This window comes from Heliangelus exortis, chromosome Z (assembly GCF_036169615.1).
Source record: "Heliangelus exortis chromosome Z, bHelExo1.hap1, whole genome shotgun sequence".
In the NCBI taxonomy this organism is placed as follows: Eukaryota; Metazoa; Chordata; class Aves; order Apodiformes; family Trochilidae; genus Heliangelus; species Heliangelus exortis.
This window is the reverse complement of record NC_092454.1, coordinates 18,758,675-18,786,353: the sequence shown is the minus strand read 5'-3', so window position 1 is coordinate 18,786,353 and position 27,679 is coordinate 18,758,675. Positions and strand designations below refer to the sequence as shown.

Sequence of the window (27,679 nt, the reverse complement as noted above, 5' to 3'; positions counted from 1 at the left end):
GTTGTGACCAAGACACAAAAATACTTGCTTCTTTTCCTAGCCAGCTACAAAGGCTTTGGTCAGGTCCTGATGAGCCATATTCTTGAAAACCAGGCACTTTCCCCACACTTGATGCAAAGAATTGACTTAGTTAAAATACCAAAGCCATAACATTGTTTTCCTTTAAACTTTTAATCTTAACATAATTGCAAAGGAAACTAGAAAAGTAATACATCTTTGGTTTCTAAACCAAGGATTCTAATGCTGAGTTTTTGTTTACACTCTCAAGTCAACTTCAATGCTAGTATTAATACAGCCTTCAAAAGACCACCTGATTGAAACCTGAATTTATTTTATGGAAGTTCAAAGGTAACCATGTCACATTTTTTGTGAACATACTGTGTAGCTAAAAAAAAAAAAGACAAAAAGACATCATAAAACCAATATGGAACTCCATATTTAATTTTTTAAAAACTATTTTTATTATTTCTTTAGGAATATAGTTCTTAAATGTATTGCTAACTACTGAGGGACAGTAGCACATCTTTGAAGAAAGGCGATCTTTTCACAGCAGCATAGTAGCTGCCAAGCATCAAACATTTATTCAAAGTTTTAACTCTTAATACCGAAAATGTTTCCTAAAAAACTGCTTTCCATTTCTTCCATTATCATTACTAGGTTTGTCACAACAGAGTACATGTAAGTTGCTGAAAGCTTTAACATATGATATGAGCTACTGTATTTTAAACATTATTGTTCCACAAGCTCAACAGTATGAAACACTGGGTGCAACAGTTCACTTGAACTACAACAAAATACAACATAGTTTGGTACTAAACTGGTTTTAATCCCACGAATCAAATGCACTTTCAGCATATGACATCTTCATTCCTCCCACATCCATGTTGCCTCTGCCTCTGGAATTCTACAAAACAGAAACATTTAGAATAAACACTTTAGAATAAATAATTTTTTCAGTTATGTAATAATAAATGTCATTACAAAATACCTGTAGCTTTCAGCATGTATGCCTCTCAGTGTAATCTGAGTACCACATTTTTACAATACAGCTCTTTCATCACTAAATTTCTTGTCCCTAAATTGGAGAAACATGCACTGACAGATGGACCACTTGGGTAAGGAATTGGCTGAATGGTCACACTCGAAGAGCTGTGGTCAGAAACTGTATGTTGTCAGAATCACTGTCATCAGAAGTTTTCGTAAGAAAGGAATTAGAATCTGAAGTTCTCCAACTCAAGAATCAGTTCACTGCAGATGTGTGATACAGAGGGCAGTATTCCCACAGTAAACATATTCCCTCAAAGTAGTCTATTCTCTAGTGTGCTGATAAATCTAGTGTTACCAAATCACTTGCATGTTACCAAATCAGACAGACTTGGTAAATCAAGAGGTCATACAAGACATGAAGGACAGATTTTGACCTAGAAATTACAGTTTTCATAAGATGCTTAGAGGCACTCCACAAAGGATGGAGACATGTTATCTGGAAGCAATCTAGATGCAAAGGTTGGCAAGATACATCACTGAAAGCAATCTATAGAGATTGAATTAAGTGCCCATAAACAGAAATGTAAAGAAAATATAAAGAAATTCCACCAAGGCGAAAAGTGTGAGAAAAAGCAAAAATATAAGTGTGTAACTGAGATTCCACAAAGACCCAAAGACAAAATATCTGGATCTGATTAGGGAACCATTTAGGCAGGTAAATACACCCCAAACTACCCAATACTTTCAACCATTATGTTATGGAGAAAGGTAAGGAGAGGAAGGTCCAAGTTTGAACTTGAGCTTCAGACATAATACAGTTTCTCCTGTGGTGTCTAAAACTGTATTAATATTTAGAATGGAACTGAGATGCAGTATAATCCTTACAGAATCAAGGGGTCAAGGAAAAGCTTTTGATTAAATCATTAAAATTCAAGTGGACAGAAGTAACAAACATCAGTTTTTACAACAACAACAAAAAAATATATAATTCATAATAGAAGCAGGCATAGAACTAAAATCCTAAACTAGTGATTGCAAAGTGACTTGACACCTATGCCATTTAAACTCTCTCCTTCACTCAAATCGTATTTTAATATTTGGCATAAGCAATACTAAAGACCAGAAGACTCCTCCTCATCACAGATGATGTGGATCAGATTGGGGCACTTCTATAGCTGTAAGTAACTGAAAGGTTTTAGTAACATCAATTACTTAAATGAGCAATTTGTAACTAGCTCCTTTTTTTGCTCCTACCCAACATGTACAGTAGAGAAACTTACAGACCTACAGCCTTTGTGTATGGTTGCACAAAGTTTACTTTTGTTCCACAAAGTAATTCTTGACACTACAGATCCAGATTAATGTAGCTAGTGCTAGTAAGGCTGCACTGTAGAAGTCCAAGTCAAACAAATGGTCCAAAATAAGTTGCAGCAGAACTGCTGAGTGCTTTGAAGATGCACAAATAAGATACAGGACAGTTACAGTCAAAACAGTTTTAGTGGCATTGGTCTTCATATATACTGTCAAACACACTGTTGTACTGAGACCAAGTTTTAAAAACCAAGACATTTAATTTTCAGACTTACCTTCTGGGTATTAACTGATGTAAGCATTCTTTCTCCTTGAAAACCAAAAGCAATTTCTTCCAACCAAACGGGAACTTCCTGCTGGGCCTACACGATTAGAAAAGTGAATCTGACTGCTTTAACAGTTCGTATTAGGACTTCCAGAACTGTACCAAAGTAATTATAGTTGCAGTGCACACTGAAGTTAAATCCTATTAGAAAAGAACAAGGTAAGTACTAAGATTTGAAACTTACATCTGAAAGCACTTTAACCAGAGACTGTGCAAGATGGCCATCTGTACTATTATCAAAGAAGGAAACTGCTTTGCCTGTGTTTCCACAACGACCAGTTCGTCCAATTCGGTGCACATAATCTTCAATGGTGGATGGAAGATCAAAATTAATAACGTGCTGAACTTTTTCAATATCCAGACCTCTTGATGCCACTGAAGTTGCCACAAGAACTGGACATTTTCCAGAACGAAAATCCCGAAGAGCTAATTCTCTCTCTCTCTGTTCTCGATCCCTACAAAGAAAGCTCTACATGGTTAGAATGGAGGTCTCTAAAAATCCACAGTGTTTGTTAAGCTGCAAGTGAAATGGCCACAATTCAAGGACAAAGTTCTCAGGGAAAAAAAAAAAAAAAAAAAATACACACTACCCAGGTTTTCTGAATTGTTAAACTGATTAGCAGTAAGACACAAAAACTACTTTAACCTAAGTCTCTACAGGGAATTTTTTTAAAATAAAATAAGAGACAGTCACGTATTGAGCTCAATTCCTTGCTAAGAAGATCCACTTGCTTAACTAATTGTTTCTTCATGCCACAGTTAGTACTGCTTTTTAGCAGGAGCCAGAATAGCAAAGAAAAAGCCTGCCTAGACTTCTACATTGGCCATTTTTCAGATACACTACAAAGTGTGGCCAGCCAACAGCACAGAACTTGCCTTTTTTTTAAATAAACAGAAGAAGACGACTTTGGGATTTGCATTTTTGTAGAGTCTTTATAGATTATACAGTACTTAAATACAGTAGCATCAGTTTAACTCATGTTTTTTGTTGACCAAGTAAGAGAACCAATTAGAAAGCTAAAGAACAGTGCTCTTTCTAATCTAACATGGGGTATTTAATGGAGTCTTGTATGACTACTACTCCAAAGAGCAATTAACCTTACTAACTTCAACGCAAAAAACTCAGGTGAATCCGAAGTTAACAGTCATGGCAGTTTAGCAACCTTCCATGGAATCAGTTATTCCCTTCCTAAATATACCTTAACTCACAATGTAGCAATTATACAGAGATAGGTTAAGATCTTCTCCTGCTGAAGATAGGCTGTGGAACAGCAGTTCAGGTTAGCCAAGAACAGAAGCCACATCTTCTCAAAATGACCCTTTACACACCTGTAGAATTGACAGGGCACAGGATATGCACAAATACCTCATATCTGTGTGCTAAGGTCATTAGTCACCCTCTACAATCCTGAAATTCTGATGTGTGTCAGAACACTGTAAAACATTTTTCTACAAGAATTCAAGTCCTTCCCTACTACTACAAGATGAAAAATACTGCAAAATTACATTCCTGATACGCTACAGTTCACTGGGAATCTTAAGGTTGTTTGTGTTCTCCATTTTGACATAAAATCACCACAAAACTACATGCCAGCTCACTGTATGAAAGATAGTCTTTTTAGATGGGTTTAAGACCTAGAACTAGGAACTACTTCACCTTATTTCCTATAATTTTTCAGGTATGCAACACTCATGAACAGACAACAAACACAAGTTAGGAACATCTTCACTTTAAATTTAAATCTCCACAGAAATGCTATGTTCATGAACACACCAACGAGGAAGAAATTAAAGTAGGTGAAATCTGTATGGACCATCATAACTTACCACTTTCAGGACGCCTTTAAGACTTAGTGGAAGGTCCACAACTGCTGTTTCGGTTAATGAGTATCATCTCACCAGTAACACTGCAAGGTCTGGTTTTGGTCACGCAAATGATGACAAGAAGTATGCACAAGTAACAGCCAATGCTACTGAATTTGTTCTATATTAATATTTTTTTTTAACAGTAGGCATTATTCTCCAGCTCATGTACAGCATTTCAAGTGTGGTCAGCCAGAAAGATGTATATTCAAGCAAATGCTGTGACAGCTGGCCTGCAAAAACACTACATTTTCAACAGGGCAGAGCTGCTGAGGATTACAGGGTGATCTGCAGCAAAGCAAGCAAAGTCACACAGATACAGACAAACAAAACATCTCAGTAAAAGCTCGACTGACAATAAAAGCTACCTTTCACTTAAAATATACTTACCCATGAATGCTAGTGGCTGATACCCTTTCTTGACAAAGAAAGGCTGCAATGTAGTCTGCTTTTTTCTTTTTGTCCACAAACACCATGGTTCGTTCATGACCTACATTAAATAAGAGTCCGGATCTTACTGCAACTTGAAACCCAGTGCATTGCCACCATTCATAATTGCAATTTCTTACATAAACACCCAGTATCAGAACAGGTTTTTTACATTTTTTTTTTTTTTAGGTATGATTGTAATTTCTTGCCTGTGCTGACACTAATTAAATTCAATCCCATCAATTTTCATTTCAACACAGAAACCTAGATGAAGACAAACGCATTGTATTTTTCTCCTCAATAAAATGAGGAAACACATGTAGTTCTCTGTGGGAAGGTGCACTTCATTTTGACAGCACGTGGCTAAAAGCAGCAGGTCATAATGAGAACTTAACAGCAAGGTACATGACCAGTTTTTAATTCCAAACCCCTTTCAGTGTTCTATCTTCTAAGCATCCACATAACAAGTTAATACACATAACACACTCGAGTCTTAAACCTGACCATTTAAAGAAACCAGCTAGCTGGGAAAGTTTGTCTGCTAGTATTCATTAGAGATGAGCTCTTGGTAAACACAGGTAACTCTACAGTCTGTAAGCCTAGAACTAAGGTCTGCTAAAAGCTTCAATCAGTAGTCTTGCAAAGCATGTAACATGCATTAACAGAATGTAATCATGACCCGGCCAATAGCAACAACACCAGTTTAAAAACCAAAACAAAACCAAGAAAACAAAAAAGAATTTGTCTTCCCTGGAAAACATTTGGCAATAAGAAAAGTTACCTATGCTTTGTAGAATTTCTATCAATTTTTGCCTCCTGGAACACTGAGGAACCTGAAGAATACTTTGCTGAACATCACTGCAAGCTCCACCCACACGTCCAACAACAACAAATAAATAATTGGTTTTCAAAAATTCGCCAGCCAGCCTTGAGAAGAAACAAAATTGAACAACATTAAAGTCTATTGTTTCTTACTTCTGCTATAACACAAAGTAACATGCTTTATGCTCAAACAATGCCCAATTGAAATACTTTTATTGTTCCTCAAATGGCATAGGACAGAAGTACTCACATGCATTTTTTTAAAAAGCTAGGAGTCTGTATTGTTTTCTAGACAGCTGTAGAAAAAGCTCTGATCAAGAAGGTACACAAACTTATTAAATTCCTGCAGCTTTTCATAATGCAAACTGCTTTCTGGCCATCTCAGAAAAGAGTTCCATATATATGCTTATAAAATGCCTTACTGACAGAGGCTCACAACAGAACCACTCTCCAGGCACTACTTCATCACTAGATGGAAGGACACAGGACAAATGCTACACAGGCCAGAATTCAAAACAGGCCTCCATGAGACAACATCATCCCTTTTGACTGTTCAACAAAAGGGCTGCTGAAAAAAAAATTATCACACACATTCATTTACAAGTTGCCAGAGGAAAAGTCGAATATTGTTCAGAAGCACTGCTTATTCAGCTACATTTCTTGCAGAGGTAATCCGACCTCAGAGATCAAACTTGCCAAAAAGGGTAATCCTTAGGAATGCCTCATAATACTCAATGTTTGTATTAATCTGTATTAACTTACTGACACACAACTGTGCTTTATGTCACATGTACAGGAAGCAGCTTCCACTGAAGTAAAATTCACATGCTAAACAAGTCAACCTCTAACTGAAAAGAGCCAATCTCAAGTTTTAGAATAAATTCCTAAAAAAATGAAGTACTAAACATGAAGGACTACATTAAAGATTTGAATTTCCCACCAGATTCATAGGTATAATTACCACTGACAAGGTTTTTTTCATAGAAAATAAAAAAGTTACTAAAGATTCAAATGTATTTGGTCCTAAGATCTAACTGGTTTAAGATGTCAAAGAGACATAGTTCTAAACTGAAAATAAAGGACAAGTTTAAGCTCTCTGAAAATGGAACCATAAGCAAAATACAGGATGAAAAAAAATATATATTTCCACTGGAGAGAGAAACCTCCAGATGCTCAGGTCAAGTTCACCAGCCAGGTAAGAAATGCACCTTTCTCTCAACTCCCAAGGACAGGAAGAGTCTTGATGATCAGACTGAAGGTTTATATGTAACAGCAGAGACCTAAATTCAAGTACAGCACCAGATGGTATGTTAAAACTAAATCTGATGTCTTTCCCTTAACAGAAGTACAGGAGAGCCTGAACCCAGGAGAGACAAAGAAAGCACCTCATCCTATACTATCATAGCAGTATAGTGTCCCAGGTTGTATTGATTTGAGGAGAGGAAAATACTAGCTTTCCTGACTACAGAATCACATAGGCAGTAAATCCAGGAAGAAAATTACTCCACCCCACTCTTGAAAGCACGAACATTACTTTTAGGCATTCTAGGTTCAAAAGTTCCCAAGAATGTTAATATGCATTGCCAAACAAAGATCCTGGCACTCAGCTTTCTAAAGTCTTCCATCAGTACTTGCAAATCCTGCAAAACTTGACCGTAGAAAGGTAGATTTGTTGGGGTTTTTTGTTTGTTGTTTTTTTCCATTAAACAGAAGCAGGCAGTAAACATCTTACACAACTGAAGGGATGTAATTTCAGATGCTGGTAAATACTGATGAGTAAAGCTGCTTTACTCATTCCTCAGTATGCAGCAAAAAGACAGAGCAAGTTCATCAGCAAAATCACACTGATAAAGACAACAGTTCCAGAGATAAATGCATCAAGATTCCTCTTCTCAGCCACAAAACCTGAGCCAGTAAGAGCACACTGTACATCCCCCGGATCTATCTTATAGGAAGACACATCTGATCTCTTCCCACGAGGTAGTGTGGAGAGGCCACATTCCCCCACAGTTAACAAATGAAATAAACATGAATGTGTGTACAGTATCATTTTAACACCCAATTCCCAGCTGTGGGAACAAGGCCTGTATTAGTTCACTTCAGTAACTTCCTTCAATACAAAAAACTCCATGAAAAAAAAAAAAAAAGTCTTGACCAAAAACCAAGGCCACAACATGGAGCTTAGGACAGTTTAAAGTTAATTCAATCCTCCTTAAAGAAAGGCCATTCATTTCCCCTATCAGCTGCCAGTATCAACTGACTGAATGGGAGAAAGCAGCCCATTCACAACTCCTCCATTCAGGACAGTCAACTACTGAAGATGTTCTCTCCACCTTGAAGACTTCTTTTAGGATTTGTGGAGGCTGGAAGAAAGTAGTCAGGATTTGACTCACTGAAATAAAACCATACTTCACTGCAATGGCCTCATCAGTTTACATGCTCTCAAAGCGTAGTAAAGTTACCTTTTAGCGATTCTGTCACAAATACCATCCTTACTTCAAAAGCCATCTAAATTACACCAAGCTGAAGTTTAGACCCCTCTGATACAAGAGTATTCAGATGCCTGCCTCCTCAAGAGAATAACACTGATTAACCTCCATCCACCCACATGGAATGACATGTTTTGTTCTTACTCCCAGGCTAAAGAATAGCAGAGCTCTAAGAGATACCTCTAAACCCATTTGGGGAAGCTTTACCACTACTGAAAACAAATAACACTTATGCATTTAAAATAGGACGGTATATCAGAAAGGCTGTTGAGCTGAGCAATAATTGGGCTGTCTTGTATATCAAGTCCTGGTGTCAAAGGCAGTTTTTGAGCTTGCACAGATGTGTTGGGGTATGGACAAGAACTTCTGTGTAGGTGGAATTTAGAAAGCCTTCAGAAAAACTTTTCAAATTGCTTTAGAGTACTGATCTAAATTAGGCAATCAATCTATGCAAGTAATTAACAGTTCTGCTACACACACACACACAAAAAAAAAGGAAGCCTTCAGCAAGGAATCAAAGCCTTTCAGTATCTTCTAGCAAGATTAGAAACAATTCTTCATACTTTTGGTTCACTACATCTTCAGATAGATTTCTATTATTACTTTACTCACCTCTGAACTTCTTCAGGAAATGTGGCACTAAACATCAGTGTTTGACGTTGGTCTTTTGGTGGCATGCTTGGGTAAGAAATCAGCTTCTTCATATCCACCCCAAAGCCCATATCAAGCATGCGGTCTGCTTCATCCAGCACCAAGTATTTCACATTATGCAAACCAATCTGCAAGTATTCCAATGGAAACAAAAACCTGTATTGGTTCATTGACATTATACACTTATAAAATGTCCTAACTGCCAAAATCCACCTTTTAATTACGTATTTCTAGTACAATTTAATTATTCACAAGTTACAGTCTATGTGCATTATGTTTTATTTGCAACTCAACCTATTTCACTTTGGAGAAGCGGAGGCTGAGAGGTGATCTTATCACTCTCTTCAACTGCCTCAAGGGAGCTTGGAGTGAGGAGGGAAACAGCCTCTGCTCCTTAGTAAACTGTGACAGGACCAGAGGGAATGGGTGGAAGCTGCACCAGGGGAGGTTTAGGCTGGATGTTAGGAAACATTTTTTCACTGAAATGGTGGTAGTCAAGCATTGGAATGGCCTGCCCAGGACAGTGGTGGAGTCACCATCCCTGGAGGTATTTAAAAGGCTTTTGGACCGGGTCCTTAAGGACATGGTTTAATAGTTATTATGGTGTTGGTCAAAGGTTGGACTGGATGATCTTGGAAGTCTCTCCCAACTTAAAACATTCTGTGATTCTGTGAACTTCTTAACCTGCATTAATTCAAATTGTATGCATACACTGAAGTGCTTCAGAACTTGGTTCAGCAGTGAAAACCAATACACAGTCTACCAATAAACAACTGTTCAGCACATCTATTTCTAAATCATGTCCAAGTTCCAGAAAGGTTCTCTTATGTAACTCTCACACATTCTCAAAAAATCCTCCCTTGTTCTGAAAAAGTTATGTCAGAAAGCATTATTAAAGACACTACTACTTTGCTGCAGCTAACCATAACTTCATTTTAACTAGAAGCCTAACAGCAGGAAGCCAATTCCAATGTTTTTCAAGCTGCTTTTGTGCAGTGCAACAATCACACCATTACAAAACAAATCAATTACAGTAGCTGGAAAAATAAAAACTCAGATCAGTATTAAAACATTAAAATAATGTTTGATATAATTATATTAACTAAAATATATGTATAAAATTATACTAACACATTTATAAAATAATTAATATCAGCATTGCTCCAGACAGGTTAAAGCTATTGTAGCAAAACAAACAGAACAAGTGAAAACCTGCTACAATATTTTGGAAAATTACTGAGAAGGTGCTCCATGTGTTTAAACTATGGAATTTAATTGCCAATAAACCTGCAGCCAGTTTGATTTGAACTGGTATTCTCCAATGGAACCTGAAAGGGACTGACTAGACCAGAACTCACACCACTCTTTCAAAAAACTCAAGTTACACAGTCCAAGAAATGTTCGTGGGAATTTTAAGCCAATGCCTGTACAAAGACAGCATACTGACTGGTTTTCACAGCTCCATCTTTGCTTCTGTGAAGTCTGAAGAATGAAAAACATTATATAAAAAGCTGAGATTGTTTAGGGAATTTAAATTAAGTTTAAGGTCTTACCTTCTCTCTACTAATGACATCCAAAAGCCTCCCTGGTGTGGCACACAGTATACTACAGCCTTGCATTATCTGACGAATTGAATGGCCTGTTTGTGTACCTCCATAGATCACAACAGGCCTTATACAAGTTCTGTTATATAGAAAAAAAATTGATCAATTATGTGAGTATACAAACAATACTGTTTCATGAAAATACGTAAAAATTTACCAGATCTACCATCAACCAGTTTAAAATGGTCCAACTCCTTCACCATACAGCACAGCTCAAAACCAAAAGCAGGATCCAAGAGCAGAAACCTACTCATAGGAAGCTCAAAGTTCCCATTCAAAGTACAAAGTACATAGTAGGGGCTGCACAGCTGTTCATTTGAAAAGAGCACTTCAATTCACCTGCATTCTCCCCTCTCTTTTCACAAGCCATTCACAGAGCTTGCTGTGAAATTCCTACCCCCGACCAGAAATACTGGGAAGTAGTTCAGAAACCACCACTGAAAGTTAGCTGTAAAAGCATAATTTATACCTCTACTCTACCTCTTTTTTGTCAAGATGAAAACAAAAGCACGTATAAATGATGTAAGGCAATCTAAATTTTTTAAAGTTTTTTCATTTAAGAAATACCGTTTTCTCATCAGTAAAGATTACATGACAGAAGTTTAGCACTTAGCTAAATAAACCTCTCTCTCCTCTCCCCAGTATGGGAAAGATTAAGAGTTTCAATTCCTAGCCATATAGTAAGAAACCTGACAGTCAGTATTACCATCTAAATACAAGATTTTGTAGTAATTTGCTTGACAGTGAAAATTTTTTTCAAGTATTCATGAAAAACAAAAAAAAAGTCCTGCTGATTCGGGAAAAGTAATGATTGATACCAGGCAACAATGCAAAAACTTACCCATACACAAATTTCCTTGCTTCTAGGAAGATCTGATTTATCAGTTCTCTGGTTGGGGCAACAATAATACACTCTGGCTCTTGCTGCTCTTTAAAGCTACTGGCAGTTACACCATCTCTCATCATGTGGTTCACAATTGGTATAAGAAAAGCTGCCTAAAAAAAAAAAAACAACCAACAGTATTTATGCTGTTCAGTCTTAAAGGTTTTATCAATCACATTTAAGGCTCCAGAAAGAGCATACCTGAAGGAAGTCCAACTGCAAAAGGATTGACCTGAATGCACTACAGAACATTTATTTCTCCTTGTTTAAGAAGCAGGAAAATCTCTGTCTGGGCCTTAATATTATTATAATGCAGGAATACAGTCACACACTAGCCAATTTGTGTTCTTCAGGCAGTTTCACACATCATGCTGGCACACATTATGTACCTCAGGATGAAAAACCCTCCTTTCAAGCTTTACATTACCATCAGCAGATTAGTAAGGTAATTACCCTTCTCCAGACTACTACGCAACAGTAGATCAGTTTGCACCCTTACTACAATGCAAAACAAGCTACCCCCAAAACAGCATCCGTACAACCACTCCAACAGCACTCAGAACATTTATAGCATAAGCTGTGGACATTTCCTCTTTTGTAAGCAGATGTTTTTCAAAACAAGTAATACATCACACAACAACAAAGCTGGATTTCCACAACTATACTGAAAGGCAAGAGCTACGCTGGCACAGATCTGTCAGTGGTTAAATTTTGGTACATTAGACAGTTTAACAAGTGTAGACAACTGTCAGCTTAGTACTAACTCTTAAAAAACTATTCCATGATTCCACTGCATCAAGAATACTGAGCCCAAAACTGAGATCAGACTTGATAAAAAGAAGGATGACAAACCAGCACAATACTTTATTACAATCTAGCTGGATTAAAAAAAATAAACAAACCAAATCCACAAAGACTAACAAAACAAAGCATACATATGAACATAAATAAATAAATAAATAAAACCCAAAAGCAAAACCCCACAGAACACAGAAAAACCCACACTGTGCTGAGGTGATGTTTTTTGTTTTTTTTTTTTACCCCAATAACAGTCTGTATAACTGCTGTACTTCTCAATCTGTATCTGTAGCCCTGAAGACTGGCCTGCTGTATCAATATACTGGTTCACAAAAATATTAAAAAATTTACACCAAAACCTGCAACAACACATCTATCTGTGCTTAACATTACAGTTATGCACAGATAGATGTGCTGTTGCAGGTTTTTTAACATTACAGTTAAGCACAGTGCCAGTCAAATCATTAGAAAAAAAAGCTATCTGCCACGTGGCAGACTAAGGCATTCATCTAAAAGTTTAAGGTCACACATTTCCAGTAGTATGAATACTACACCAAATGCTTACAGTTTTTCCCGATCCTGTCTGGGCACATGCCATTAAATCACGTCCTGCCAGTATAATAGGAATGCTATACTTCTGCACTGGAGTAAGTTTAGAGTACCCAGCTTTAGCAATGTTCATGTTTAAAGTCTGACAGAGGTTAGCTTTTTCAATATCCTGTAAGAGAGCAAATTACTATTAATGGTACATTATCATAGAAATTCAAAGTTTTTAAAACTGAGATGCTTACCATAGGATACAGACACTGAACACTGAAAGGCATAAAGTTTTAATGGGGTTTCAGTCATTTAGACTGCCAAGGTTCCTACAGGTAAAACTCTCAAAGGTTTTCTTCAACCTGCTCATGCCATTCAAGTGAAGTTCTCTGTAGGAGAGTGAAGCCTGAAGCCCTCCAGCTGGTCTTACTATCTTTAAGAGAAAACTGCTCAGAATCTACATACCTGGACTGAAGTAGGTAACAGGACACTATGAAAACAAACTAAAACTCTTTAGTTTCATTTCAGGTAGGAGACATACACTTAGGCTCTGCATTAAAACCATTAAGGGCAGCTACAGCAACATCCCTACCCAGACCAAAGAAGTTTTACCTTCAGGCAGAAAATACTTCAAAAGATGGATGGGGAAAAAAACCTCTTCACACTCATTCAACACAGATATGCCTCTGCCTTTCCTCACTCTTCTCCCTAAAAAATCTTTGCTTTTTCTTTTATATACTAACCACCTACTATGGAGTCATACACATATGGCAAAGTTATGTATTATTTTGACACAATAAACTGCAGACACAAAAAACAGCGCTATGTATTACTTCAAAGACACTTCTATCCACGTTAAAACTATTCTTAAAGGTGTTAAATTTAAAATGTTTAAGATCCCCCAGTACCAGATGCTCAACAAGATGACTCCACCAGCCTTCCTAGAAACTACTGCCAACAACTTTTCTTTCCAGATATGAACTGGTATTTTTCTGCAATTTAAGGACTATACTTTTTGTCCATCCAGCGTTACTTTTTCTGTGCCATTTCTGTAGTCTGTCAACATCATACTGAATTCAGATTTTTATCTTTCAAATGGGCAGCATTTCCTTCCAACACAATACTGTCTGCAAGATTCAAACTCATTGGTATTTTCATTAGCAGTGAATACTAGACTCAGTATACATCATTGCAGAATCACACTCAACATAAGCTGAAATTAATGAGTTCACTAACCAGTAATGGTGCTGGAGGGTCAAGTCCTGACACTTGGACAGCATTTTCATCATACTTGTCAAAATTAATTCCTGTCTGATAACGTGCAAAGATGGCTTGTTCCTCATCAGGTGGAGGAGGGGGCACGTAAGTCACCTTTGGACCTTAAGAACACAATCACTTATGGTCACAAACAATATAAAGAAAACTTCATCTAAGACTACTTTAAGTACAGAGCTATGGAAGTCAAGTTCAGTGCCACTTTTTCTCCAGAAGGCAAGAACTTTCATAAATTAACTGTATTAGAACTCAGTTTATAATACCAGACCTCAAATTCACTTTATTTCTATGAAAGCATCTTGTAAATGGCATTTTGTAAAGCATTCTTGCCTCGCATTTGCTTCAAGACCTTACTCTGAGCAGCTAATCACAAAAATTAAATTAGGCCTTACTTTACCATCATGTGAAAACCAATTCTACCACAAAAATCATTACACTCCTATTCAATATCCTACTCCGTAAGAATGCGTTTATTCACACAGGATTAAATCAACTGTTTCATGGCAGTACATTTATAATTCTGTATTCCTTAGGGCATTTTTCAAGATACTAAACTCAGAGATATAAAATTATTTGATGCTCATTGCAAGGTGAGCAGTAGAAGCCATTTCATACAGACCTCAAATGAGGAAGAAACATCAGGAACAAAATATTTTAGATGAAGTCAAGAGTTCACAATTTTATCTTTTTTGCATTTCAACAGTAGGACAAAATAAATAAAAAGCTATTCACTTGCAAAAAACACTGCAGGTAAGTAAAACATTCTAGTAGATTGCCCAACTAACATTTTCAATACATGCCAGAAAGAACATGCCAAAAGTAATGTCACTATAGATTTTCAATCTGATCATCTACACATAAGTATCAAGAAAATCCATCTACTTGTACTTCATAAAAGACATCAACACCTGCTTTCCAGAAACAGCATCTTAGATGCTCCAGCATCTGAAACTCAGAATCAACTGCTCATTTGTAGTTTACTTTAATGACTACCACCACTTAAGATGCTTACACTACTGCTAATTTAGTTTGCCAATACTTCTGTCTCAAGCAGATAACCTTCACCATCCAAGAAAAAAACAGCTAGCAACAGAGGAACTTCCCACCACTCCATTCCAAATAGTGAAGTTTTTATTTATGTGAGAACAACTACTATGCTGCCCAGTAAAGCTGAACAAAGTTTAAATATACTAGGTTTAACAGAACTGTCATTGTTACAAAAACAGTTTGCTTATGTATTTACCTATATCACTACCTTCTTTTTTAACCTGATTTCTTACTTCCAACAGCTTTAAGAGATTGTTCCTTAAGTCAAAAGCAAATTAAAACCAACACGTTACTTGTGAAGAAGATTCTTACCTCTTACAGAATCTACTTCTTCACTGCATTCTTTGTAACCTGCTGTTAAAGAAAGCATTTCAAACTTAATTGCTTCTAGGAAAAAAAAATCTCACTTGAGAGAAAACCTAAATAAGAACCTTGACAAAAACAAACATCGAGACAGTTTGAAAACAGAGTAGTGGGTCCTGATACAGTTGGCAGAACAGGCTGAAGTAAGTAAGCAAAGAAAGCTCTGTTACATGAAGTCAGAAGACAAAGGCCATGTATCTGTATTTAAAGGATGGAAAGAGACAATGCCACACCACTGAGCTTAGCTCAGCCTTGCAGTACCATCATCAAGGACATAAACACAGCATCTTGCTAATGGAACTTACAAACCAGATGTGGACCTTCCTTGACTTCCTTGACTTTGATGTCTATATAAAATAAGCACGTTTTAAGTAAGGACAGTAAAGAGGAATGATCTCTCTAAGCCTAGCATGTACTTTGCATGGCCAGAATCAGTTGTCTATATTCACTTGAGATTAATCATGAGGAAAAAAGCAACTCTATGAAGAAATTAAATTAAAATGCCACAAGAATGTTAGTTTTAAAACTTTGTTACCTCTTAAGTGAGGTTTTCCCCCAACACTGATAAGCAAATATTGCCAATAACAAGGAATTCACATATATTTATGGTTACAGCACCTTGATTTGAAGAATCATTCAACCTTGCAAAAAAAAAACCAAAAAAAAAAAAAAAAAAAAAACCACACAAACGAGGAGATGCTTGTTTTACATGATACAACCAAGTTCTAAATAACTAGAGTCATGGCTACAAACTTCAGTGTCATCATAGTAGTTTCTCATGAGTTAGGAAAAGAATACATCAGAAAACTATCCTGTTACTTCCAACAGCCACACTTCTCCGACATCCACACCAAGGAAGTCTGACCTTGACATTCACCTCGTGTGTTTTCATTACCACTTCATAAACAAAAAGACTTTTACTATTAAGAGCAAGGAAATACCATGTCTTTCATATATAAAAATTATGTGAAGACTTAGCTATTACACGCAGCCATTTCCAGATCCACTTTAAATTCTTACTACACATAAACCAGAAAAAGCTTCAAACCTAACCATTAGCTTCAGTGCAGGAAGTTGTGCAGGAAGTTGTGCTGCTGATTTCAAAGAAGGGTGTAAAAACCCCTTAATATAAAGGCCCCTCTGGAAAAGAATGAGGCTAGAAACACAGATAAGACTGAATAAGAAAACCAACAAAAGCTCTTAGCAAATTCTCTACTCAAACATGCAGCCCAAGCTACTCATAAAAATCATACCATGAGACTGACCATTTTAAGACCAGTATCACAGAAGCACAGTGACCCTGCAATGCCTCCTTTGTTTTCTGTCATCAGCATTCTTCCTCACTGCAGCAATGCAAGCACTGCAGTATAGCATCACGGCACCATATCTACCTGGTTATTCATATTCAACAGGACAGAATTATTTACACTAAACATAAATACCAGTTCAAAAGAGGCAGTCAGTACTGTGAATTAGATCAGCAATGCTTTTGTTCATCGGCTATACCCTTCAGCAATTCTCTTAACTTCACAGCTTCTTTGAGACAGTGACAAAGAATCCAGCCAATCATGCAACATTCAGTATGTGTAATCTCTTAATTATTTTTCAATCAGAAGATAGAGTATGCTTTAACAGTATCTCTACAAAGTCTACTAGTGATGTGACCATTATTCAAAAGATGGAAAACAATTTAACTAGCAATGCCTGCTCTAATCCACTCCTTATCCAGACATGCTATCTGACAGTAAAAGGACATACTTGCCATGCAAACTACTCTATATGTAGAATTATCTTTCCATATAAACCTCTGTACAGGCTAGTGCAACTGTTGCCTACCAATATCCACAACAGTTTTTAACTAATACTGCTCTTTATAATGGTCATGAAAAGTAAGAAAAGACTATTCTCTATGAGGTTATAGTTATGTCCACTATGAGTATTCACATGTTGCCTCTGTAAGTACTGAAGTTCTAAAAATTATTTGAACTAAGTGAAACAGAGGAAAATCAATTTTCTTTGTATAGTAAGGAGCACTTCTGAAAACACGTACTAAGCATTACATCTTTTCTACAGTGAAAAATGCTTTTACCAGTATTACCCTAGTTTAATAGTACTTCTAATTTCGGATTATGGGGCTTTTCTGAATGCTAGATTACTATGCTCTAGGTAGCATAGCACAGGTTACATGTTACAATAGCATCAGTGGCAAAGAAGGTAGGACCATTAGGGAAAAATCCTTTGCAGACAGCAAAAAAACCCTGACATTGTAATAAAGCCATCAAGAGCTGGCCTCTCAGCGGTGTAAATCTTACCTGTCAGCCTGAAAAAACCTAAAGCAACACTATCCTTTACGGGGGGGAAGGAGGAAGAGTGGAGAAAGTCAAGTGACTATTTCAAAACTGAGAAAATTCTTAAAGGCTTGCTTTGAATTTTGAGGTTAGTGCCTCTGCTACACTGTGCATTAACTGCCCCAGTTAGTAGCAGCAGGACCAAGAGAAAAAAACATGGAAGAGAACAGCTTCAAAAACAATATTACTGAAATTTCTCTAAGTTACAAGGTCTTGTGTAGGTATGCAAGGAAGCTACCCAACATTTGCAGTAGGTTAATTCAGACATAGAGAAACACTCACAGTGACAGCACTTAGTAAAGCTAAGAACACACTGCATTGCCACAAATCAACAATGAGGAAATCTAATGGATTCACCACCCTACTATAATGTTTCACCTGCACGACCTCCAAATGCTCCTCTTCCTCTTGACTCAAGAGAGATGTCAGACTGAGGTCCGTCTCTTTGGTCAGATTTAATACCTGCAAGTAATACACAGTGTGGTGGATGGATATAATGTCTAAAATTAGAATAATAGTAATAGAATAATAACAGTAAGCTTAGAGATAATACTATTTACTACCAAAACTCTAACAGTCCCAAAAGATACTACTACAACCTATGCTGTATTACTTTAGTCGCAGTGGTGCAGTTTTACAAAGGTATCATCCATGTTCCACAACACAGCTGAAGAACAGAAGATAGTTCGCAGCTTTCACTTCTCTATTTAAGAGCTGTCAGGGAGCAAGCAAACCCAGAATAACGAAATGTACGTTGCTGCCACACAAAACATTCAATATAAAAAACTTACTTTCATTTCTTCCAAAGCCAACAGGAAATTTTCTAAAACTTCTGTTCTGTGTACTACCATCTTCTACAATGTTTCCTTCTTTAAAACCTGCATTACAGCAGAGCACACAATTCAGTTTGCACAGAGCAGATCAAGTGACATTTATGAGGCAATTATTCTCCACAGTCCTTAGTTATACTGTACTCTTTATCTGAATTCGTAAGTGATTTTCCTAAACACACAGAAAAAAGCAGCATGAGCCCATCTTCAAGAAAGGCTGGGAAGAGGATCCAAGTAACTACAGACCTGTCAGTCTCTTTGGTGCCAGGAAGGTTCATGGAATGGATAATCTCAAGAGCCATTACAGATCAGTTAAAGGTCAACCAGACAATCAGCCCTTTTGGAAAAAGGATCTGCAGTTGCTAAACAGGCACAAACCAAGCAAAGGCTTCCATCTTTCTTCCTTGTTCCATAACCAGTACCACTTACAGTCATAGAACTACTCAGACAGACAGTATGTGACAGTACCTTCCACTGCACTATGTATCCACTCCTGATAGTACCTGGTTGAAGCATTATGTGGCAGTATTGCCAAACTGCCAATTACTAATATCTCAATGTGCAATGCCTACATGAGTGACAAATGTCATTACATGCAGGAGGAGAAGAGGATTAAACATTGCTTTATGGATTACTAAAGAAAGCACTGTAGAGTCCTGCTTTTTGGCACATGCAGTAGGTATTGTATGTTGTGAAGACAAGAGCTTATGCTGAAGGTCTCCATTATGCAGCAATAAGGATTGCTGTTACACTCCAAGTCATAAATTCTCATTTGGCTCTGATACAACAAAGCTAAGTAGCCAAATAGGGCAAGTTTAATGGAACAAATCAGACTAGCCACTGGAATTGCAGACACCCTAGAAAGTTACCTCTGTTTCCAAAATTCCTCATTCCGCTATCAAATCTACTCACTGTCTGACACTGTCTGTTCAGACTTTCATCAGGATCTGCAATTATGAAAAGGAATCAACGTTAAAAGCTATCTTCCGCATCAGCGTAAGCTTTTGAGTCTGGGGTTTTTTTTGTCATTCCAGTTGTTATATTTTAAGTCAACAGTGAAGTTTCAGAATCATTCAGGCTTCAGACCTGAGGATGCCTCCAGCCTATCTCCCACTCAATAACAACAAATCATACTAAATATGTCCTTTTACAACTTAGAAAAAAAAATATTCCAAATCTTAGCACAGGTGTAACTATTGCTTTCTGTATGAAATAGCACCACTCAGCAACAGTACTGCTACTAAAACAGTACAAATTTGATTTTCCAGAATCTACTCAGGCACCAGTTGCCAGGCCTTCCATTTAAGGATGGCTTCATCACCCCCAAAACCACAAATTTTAACCAAACAATCTTACCTCTACTCCTAGAATACCCTCCAAATTGATCATGCATATGATCACCCCTGTTCGGTCTTTCAACTGCACCTGGAAAAGGAGAATAAAAATTAAATAAGGCTTCCAACACTGTCTCCCCTAACATCCTCATATACAAACCAATGAAGTACCATCCACCGTGACAGGCTGAATCACTAGGCTCCAAGGGTTATGGTCAGCAGCACGAAGTCCATCTAGTGGCCAGTGACTATAATAGAGTACCCTACTTAGTGATACTGGGGCTGACAGTTCATCATCTTCATTCCTGACTGCCACGGTTTTAGTCAGTAACTAGGTGACAGATGCTCTCTGTTAATTCCCCACAGCCCCCCACAGCAGGGAAAGATGGAGAGAGGTTTTAGGGCTCAGAAATAACCTAGTTTTAATAAAGTAATAATAGCAACAAATTACAAATATACAAAGATATACAGATATACACAAATATATGCAAATATAGAACCTACGCTCATAAGTTGGTAGTAACTTCACAATCGAAAGTCCCCAACTGGACCTGGCAGCAGACAGGGATGCCGGAGTCCAGAGTACCAGTGAGTGAGCAGCCCTCACGACCTATTGTGGGAAGTGGGTGTCAAAACACAATTTTAAGTCCTTAAACAAAATGACTGCCTGGCACCTATGGAAATAATGGCCTGCATACGGAGACAACCATAGAAATAATAATGGAGAAGCAGAGTGGGCAAAAGTCCACTCCAGTTGCTCAACTGTGGAATGACTCCATCACGTGTATTCATCACTGTACAGCAAATGCATAAAAGAAACAGTACATGCTGTAGTGGGCATGCTGTTTTATTCTGGGTTGACAGTGGATTCAGTGATCCGAGAAGTCTTTTCCATGACAATTCTGTGATCATAATGAAAAGTGTTTCACTCCCAGAGTAGTTAAACACCAAGCAAATTGCCCACAGAGCTCATACATTCTCCATCCCTGGAGAAACTCAAAACCTACTATAGCTGACCCTGCTCCACACAAAAGAGATTTGAACATGAAGGGATTAGTTTTCTGCTTTAGGAACTGTTACATCTGATATACTGAAGAAAAGCAGATTGCTTATGTGATTTGCCAGCACCAAAAGAAAAAGAAACACCATTTTCCTGCTGCTATATCATTCCTCTTCTCAAATGTATTTATGTAACTTGTCTGTCTGTCCTCAAAGTTACAACAGATTCTGTATGAATGGTCTGGAAAACATCAATTTCAGTAATACTATAATTGAGATATCAGGATTTTCAAATCTGAAAAATCAGCTGCAAGTCCTCCAGGACATAAAAATTCCTTTACAGTTCTGAATCCACTGTAGACAGTGAACAAGATACTGTAGCTTTGACCTTTCAAGACAGTATGAGCATGCTGGTATGTAATAGCTGTATACATCCAGTGATGACATTGCTCTGGCCAGTTGCAGATCAATTTGCATGTTGTGTCCTCACACTGATCTCCTTATAAGTGAGTGGAAACCACAAGGTGCTTACTGTCTATGTCTCTCCAGGAATCACCAAAAATTTGGTGCATTTTAAAACCTGTTTTGGTGATCATGCTCAATTTCGTAAAGCCTTAAGTCAAAGCAAAGCTGTATAAAAAATAATTTGCAAGTATGCAGTATTACTGGAGACCTCATGAAACACTCCTACTATTCTTGGATGAATGAAAACTGTCATCCCAATTTTCTACTTCCTGTAGTTATCCAAATTCAGAGGACTTCAAGTAGCACAAGTGATACCTTGTTTCTGCACTTCCTAATTTCCCAGCATCCTGGGGACAAGAAATTGGAGAAAGTCTGCCTTTCAGCTAGACTGTGGAAGGCAGAAAAGATGGACCAGACATAAATACACTTCTGTGGTTACAAACATACAGTTAACCTGATCTATGAGCAATGACTGAGGAAGTTAGGTCTTTTCACCCTGGAGACGAGAAGGCTCAGGGAAGACCTTGTCCCAGTAATCCAGTATCTGAAGGACACCTAGAAAGAGGACTGGGCCTTCTTTTTCACAAAAAAACCCATGACACAGTCAAACAGTACAAACCACAAGTTTCATCACAATATAAGAAATCTTTTACAATGAGAACAACCATTCACTGTAACAACCTCCCCAGGAATGTGGTGGAGTCTCCATCACTAGAGTTTTTTAACATAGGACTGGAAAGAGTTCTATACAGTCTTATTTAGGCTTCCTTTAAAATGGAAGGTTGGATCAGGTGAGCTTTTGAGGTCCCTTCCAACCAGGACTGGTTTGGATATCAATATAATTGGTGCTAACCACTATTTGTTAAAGTTGAGTTTGCTCACCTGCAACTGGATCAATTAAATGGTAACAGGCTCAAATTTTTATGGCAGACTGAGTTTCACTCAAGTTAAAAACACAGTCAAGTAGTCTTGAAGACCATTCCTAAATCCAGAGACTACAGTGTGAACACCCTGTTTGCCTCATCCCACGGACTACCAGTTCTAAGTAATATCTGTTTCATTATCTGACTGCTGCAGAGTCACACAAAGCCTGGTGCAAACTTCAACATGCCTGGCTTGGAATATTTAAAATCTCTACGTCTTCTGTATCTGAACTTCGAAGCTTCTAGCTTATCTAAACCTTCTGTTCCAAATTTAGAAAAGCATCACTTTCATTAAACTAAGAGTGCTTTACAGAAACTCAGTACCAAGCATCACTGTGCAGTCTTGATGTTCTGTTGTGTTTGTTGCTTTGTTTTGTTTTTAAATGGATCTAAGTTTCCATTCAACAACTTAATGTGACCTTTTCTTAACTTCTGGTAACTGTGAGACAGGACCTCACTGTGAAACAGTGAACACTGAATGTAATGCTTATTTATTTTCAACACCGCTCCTGTTTTGCACAGCCTATTCTAGACATGATTGTGAGGTATCATCTATTGAGTCTCATGAGAGGTTATATGCTGTGTTCAACATATAACTGGAGTAAATAAACACAGGCAGAGTCATTACGTTAATCATATATTTAGATGTTGATTACTTCCTGAGGGACTCATGAAAATACCACAGTCGTACTACTGTGTTTTTCTTTTATCTCCCAAAAATGTTTAAAGGATCAATCCCTCCAAACATCAGTAAAATCAAAAGTGCTTTTCACATACCAAATGAGCCTATACTTGGACTGAAGCCAGATGAAGTGCCATTTGGTCTTCGAGAGAAACTGTCCTACAAACAGAAAAAAGACACACCATTCCATTAACCCTAGGCCAAGCAAGTACATAAATACAACCACAGTTGCTCATTCTTGAAACCTAAGTAGCCATCTTCTGAAATAGTTCCTCAGCTTCTCTTATACCTCAGTATACTAAGCAACATACTGTCTGCCTTTGAAAATCACCAAAACCACATTACAGTGCTGCTGACGTGTGGCACTAAGCAGGTTTATCTTGCCTTCTGTAACTGATTTTGGAAGCATCAGCTTTGTCACTGAGAATCTGTGCTCACTGATTTGAAATCGCCTCAGACTGTGACAGTCACTTTGCCAATATTCTACCTGAAGTCTTGAATACAAAAAACATTTGATGTTCAAAGCAATCTGAATGTTCTGAAGATTTTTCTTTTCAAATCCTTCAGACTGCTCATGTTGTGAATAAAAACCTCGTTAAGTTTCAAAACTTTATTTCTGGGGTATTAATGAAGAATGAAGACGAATTACGTTAATAAGTATGTCTGAAGACATATTATCTTAAAAGGTCTCTGAAATACATCAGCCCTTATTTGTTTATTCCAAGATTCAGGGTACTCTACTTGCAACTAATTTTCACATTTTACTCTTATGGTCAGTTTTACTTCCAGCAAAGGCCATATCTGTATTTCTCCTGTTTACTGCAAGCCAGGTACATACCAGTGATCCAGAACACCTGCTGACTCAGGAACATCTCACTACAAACTACTTTTTAGATACAAGTACAGCATTCACACTTCTCAATGTGGCTAGCAACCCCTACCAGAAATCAAACCCAAACTGTTAAAAGTGCTATTCTGAAAGCATATGCTCTAATTTCTTCTTTGGGCAACCTTACTTTTAGTCTTATACATCAACCTGGATAAGTCATTTGCCTCTCCTGCAATTTCTTCTGAGAGCAATATTCACTCTAATACCAGAAGGAGCAAAACCACTATTCTTTAGCTGTCTCTCATTACACTCCTCTACTTTATCCCCCATTTCAGACCAAAGTATTTTGAACAGTAAAGTTGCATTGTAATAATTTCTACACAAGATTTAGCTAAGGACTAGGCCCAACAGTAGGCACCCAAATTCTGTTACAAACTCCAAAACTGTATTTTTACCTGCTTCCAAGTTCTTGAGACGATTAAGCAGCACAAAGTTAAGCAACTTAAATGTACTACGTCCTGCCATAATAATTTTTTAAGACTGGAGTTCTGCAGGCAAAGAAGTCTATGGAACAACTCAATGTTCAAGAAAATAAGATGTTCCACTTATTTTCTCTTTACCAACTTTCGTGGTCAAGACTACTTGCACCATTTCTCCTTCAATGGAAAGTATTCTTCAGTTCAAAAAACTAGAAGAGCTCATATAAAATACACAGTAAGCACTGGTACCTAAATAAAAAAGCAGAAAACAACTACCAGAGGGAGGAAAACTCCTCTCTTCAGTAAATGAGTTCATACAGCAGCTTGCCATATTTCCAAAAACACGGAGTAAATAATATTCGAAGGCCTATCTACAATCTCAAGACGTCCCCTTCTCAACTTTCCTACAGTGTCATAGTTTGAGTACGAGGAACTAAAGAAGGAGGGCTTCCAGACACTGAGAGGGGCGGAAACACAGAGGGGTCTATTCCCTCCCATTTCCTGCCCATTCCCTATGCAGGTCGCTCAGACGGGCAGCCCCTCCTCTTTTCTTGCCCGCTCCTTGCTTCGCTGCTGTTCCCTGCGCTTCTTTACAGCCAGCCCACCGCTGCTCTTCAGAATCCACATCCATCGGGTGCTGGGAACACCTATGAAACCCTCTCCTGAACCGGCCCTTCGGCAAGAAGCCTTCACGCACCTATCCCTGCCAGTATCGAGATCGGGTTGTATCTAGATTTGCATACGTTTGTATACTTTTGTATTTTTGTTCTTCATCCCATATGTTATTGCCTTTCCCCTGTTCTAGTAAATCTGATTTAATTATTTTTTTTTTTCCAACTTTAAGTCTCTCGTCTTTTTTTCCCTTTTATCTTCCCTTTGGGAGGGTAGAGAGGGTAATGGAGCATAATCCTCTCCTCTGGTTTTTGCCTTACTGCCTAAACTGCTAAGCCCTGACATACTGTAAACTCACAGATTAAGAACAACATGAAGTGCAATATTTACTGAATAATGGAAATGAGCTGAGAAAATCACCCATGCTCTGTTTCTGTTTTGCTGTGGTAAAAATAAACGGCAATTCAGAGAGTGCCAGCAGAAAAGGACATCACTGACATAACTGGAACGAAAGAAAAGTTCCAGTTCACATATAACCCACATCCAAGAACTACCACCAAAAGACAAGGTTCTTTTAGTCCCCAATAATACAGTTCCATCCTTTTCATTATTCTGGATACAGTAAAAATCATCTAATCTTACGTGCACCAGAACTGCAGCCTGCTAAAACCCAAACACCAGTGAGCTGTTCTCAGTTTATCTCACAATGTGAGAAACACTAGATCTGACACATATAAGCGAAAAGGAATGCATCAGAAGGGGAAAAGGGCAAGCAACAGGAACTATCTGTTTCAGTTGTTACTAAACTTCATCTGAGTTGCAAATACAAGTTTCTACTCTTCGTAAGTTTTTGCTAATTCCCTTTTAATCTCTGCTGGTCCACTAGCCTATACACAGAGGTACTCAACCACTAGCCCATATATCATTTAACTACTATGATGTATCACTTTTATGCCACACATTTTCCAAAAACGCAGACATCCTCTCACAACCCAATGTAAGAAGGCAGTATTACTGGAAAAGTAACACCAATTGGCTGACATGAGCCAGGAGCCTCCAAGCTCCAAGTAGGCAAGATACCTTAACATTTTGAGACAGGAACTGCTACTACTTGTTAGGAAAGCACCCTCTTTCCAACACGCGAGTTAAGCGTGAATTCTTCCACGTTCTTCAGAAATCACGGGAACTGGTGAACCACAGGAGAGACAGAGAAGATAAGCCCACGCTAGAGCGCAACAGCTGCTACCTCATACCTGCTCAAGGGGTGGGAGGATTGGTGATGCCTCGTCCCCCACCTCTGAGTTCCAGTCTTCCTGGTTCATACCATATTCTGCCATATCTGCTTACAGGAGACAAAACCCATTAGCAGTAGCTCTCTCACTGTGTCCTCATCATCACCCCCACTTCGTCAGAGAATAAATGCTTTCACTTCCATGCGACAGGCGCCCAGCCCCCCTCCTACCTCCCTTCTGCCTACTCCCCAACGCTGCTCGAAAGATGGCGCTGAGGCCTCTAATAACGCCACAGCCACGTGCAGATCCTGGACGGTCACGTGCCCTGCCGCCCAGCCAATAGGAGCGCGGCTCGCCGTGTGGCGCGGCTGCTGGCGGCGGGCGGCGGGCGGCGGACGGCGGGCGGCGGCGCAGCGTGTGCGGCCTGAGGAGAGAGGAGGTCAGACGAAGGCGGCGGGCGCTGGGCCGGGATGGGACCAGTGGGGTAGAGGGGTGGCCGGGCCTTCTAGCGATCTGTGGTCACTTGCCCCCAGGGCGGGGAAGGCCGGGCGGTGGAGTGTGATGTGTCTCACCGTCTGCAGCCTGTATGGCTGCGAGGAGCAGTGGTGTCCTCGGGGTAGTCGAGGTGCGTGTGGTACGAGGAGGGAGCTCAGGGAAGTTCAGGTTCACTGCCGGGGCTCTTCCGTGCGTGGTTGATGTCACTCTAAGTGGTTCCTTGTCACTCTAAGCATCTGTCATGTATGCCTATTAAAGGGCAATTGAACAGGCTTCTAATTAAAGTTAAATCCACTGTTTGCCACAACTGCAGTTAAGATATTAATCCTTTTACTGTGAACCAAATTCAAGCATTAGCACAACAGCTTACTGTACGTAGCCCTTTTACTAGAAAAAGGAGTATGTAATTAAGTTAACCAGACAATACAATTAAAAAACCCAAACACCTATGCTTAGGAGCATCCCCTGCTACTCTTTTTCTTATACCAGACTGTAAATAAAACGACAGGGAAAAAAAAAAAAAAAAAAAGGCTAAATTCCTGCCTTGGTACTTCTATTTCTCTTCCGATGCATCAGGACTGGACTTGTATCAGTGCAATGTCTCTTAAAAATTGCAGCAGGTCCTGTGACAGATCTACATGTGTTTATGAGCTGAGGGTGCAGTGTGTGATTCTCAGTACTTGTTTTCATTCTGTGAAATCATACAGCAAGGCTTATTCTGCAAATCGTAAAGAAATTGTTTTGTAACTGTGGTAGCACCTCATTAACCAGCTCCATCATGCTCCAAAGATTTGCCTCACCAGAAGACCAACTGGAAAAACTGCTTTTTCGAACTGTATACCATTACAGGGAAAGAAGACCAGATCTATAACTTTGCAGGGAATATTTGAATGTCTAATAGGGGCTTCATGCAGCAAAAAGGCAAATTCCTGCAGCAGCTGGAGATTACTGGAGAATGGTCTCTGAACTTATGTTCTGGTTATTTTCACCTTACTCACTCATTGTCAGTTAAGCCATAACCTTTGGAGTTGCTGACTTTTGAGGAACATCAGGACAGGACACAGGTT

The 27,679-nt window shown here is 38.5% G+C and overlaps 1 protein-coding gene across 7 annotated transcripts in view; it reads right to left on the bottom strand.

The window, feature by feature from the left end:
• Nucleotides 1-437: 437 nt before the first annotated feature.
• Nucleotides 438-27,679, bottom strand: part of DDX4 (DEAD-box helicase 4) — a 96,061-nt gene continuing 68,819 nt past the window's right edge. Inside the window, exons 1-18 of one of the 7 annotated variants that reach the window (XM_071731588.1) lie at nucleotides 26,406-26,440; nucleotides 26,139-26,224; nucleotides 23,061-23,124; nucleotides 19,919-19,987; nucleotides 19,432-19,509; nucleotides 18,524-18,610; nucleotides 18,111-18,194; nucleotides 15,334-15,375; nucleotides 13,936-14,078; nucleotides 12,728-12,880; nucleotides 11,323-11,477; nucleotides 10,431-10,560; nucleotides 8,839-9,005; nucleotides 5,697-5,842; nucleotides 4,877-4,976; nucleotides 2,808-3,078; nucleotides 2,574-2,660; nucleotides 438-904 (exon numbers count right to left, since the gene is read on the bottom strand). In XM_071731588.1, coding sequence (XP_071587689.1) covers nucleotides 824-904; nucleotides 2,574-2,660; nucleotides 2,808-3,078; nucleotides 4,877-4,976; nucleotides 5,697-5,842; nucleotides 8,839-9,005; nucleotides 10,431-10,560; nucleotides 11,323-11,477; nucleotides 12,728-12,880; nucleotides 13,936-14,078; nucleotides 15,334-15,375; nucleotides 18,111-18,194; nucleotides 18,524-18,610; nucleotides 19,432-19,509; nucleotides 19,919-19,987; nucleotides 23,061-23,124; nucleotides 26,139-26,222 — 1,941 coding nt within the window. In that variant the 5' untranslated portion in view covers nucleotides 26,223-26,224; nucleotides 26,406-26,440 and the 3' untranslated portion in view covers nucleotides 438-823. Of the gene's footprint in view, nucleotides 905-2,573; nucleotides 2,661-2,807; nucleotides 3,079-4,876; nucleotides 4,977-5,696; nucleotides 5,843-8,838; nucleotides 9,006-10,430; nucleotides 10,561-11,322; nucleotides 11,478-12,727; nucleotides 12,881-13,935; nucleotides 14,079-15,333; nucleotides 15,376-18,110; nucleotides 18,195-18,523; nucleotides 18,611-19,431; nucleotides 19,510-19,918; nucleotides 19,988-23,060; nucleotides 23,125-26,138; nucleotides 26,325-26,405; nucleotides 26,441-27,679 lie in introns of those variants that run through there. The other 6 variants (XM_071731586.1, XM_071731585.1, XM_071731589.1 and 3 more) reach the window with 6 other exon arrangements.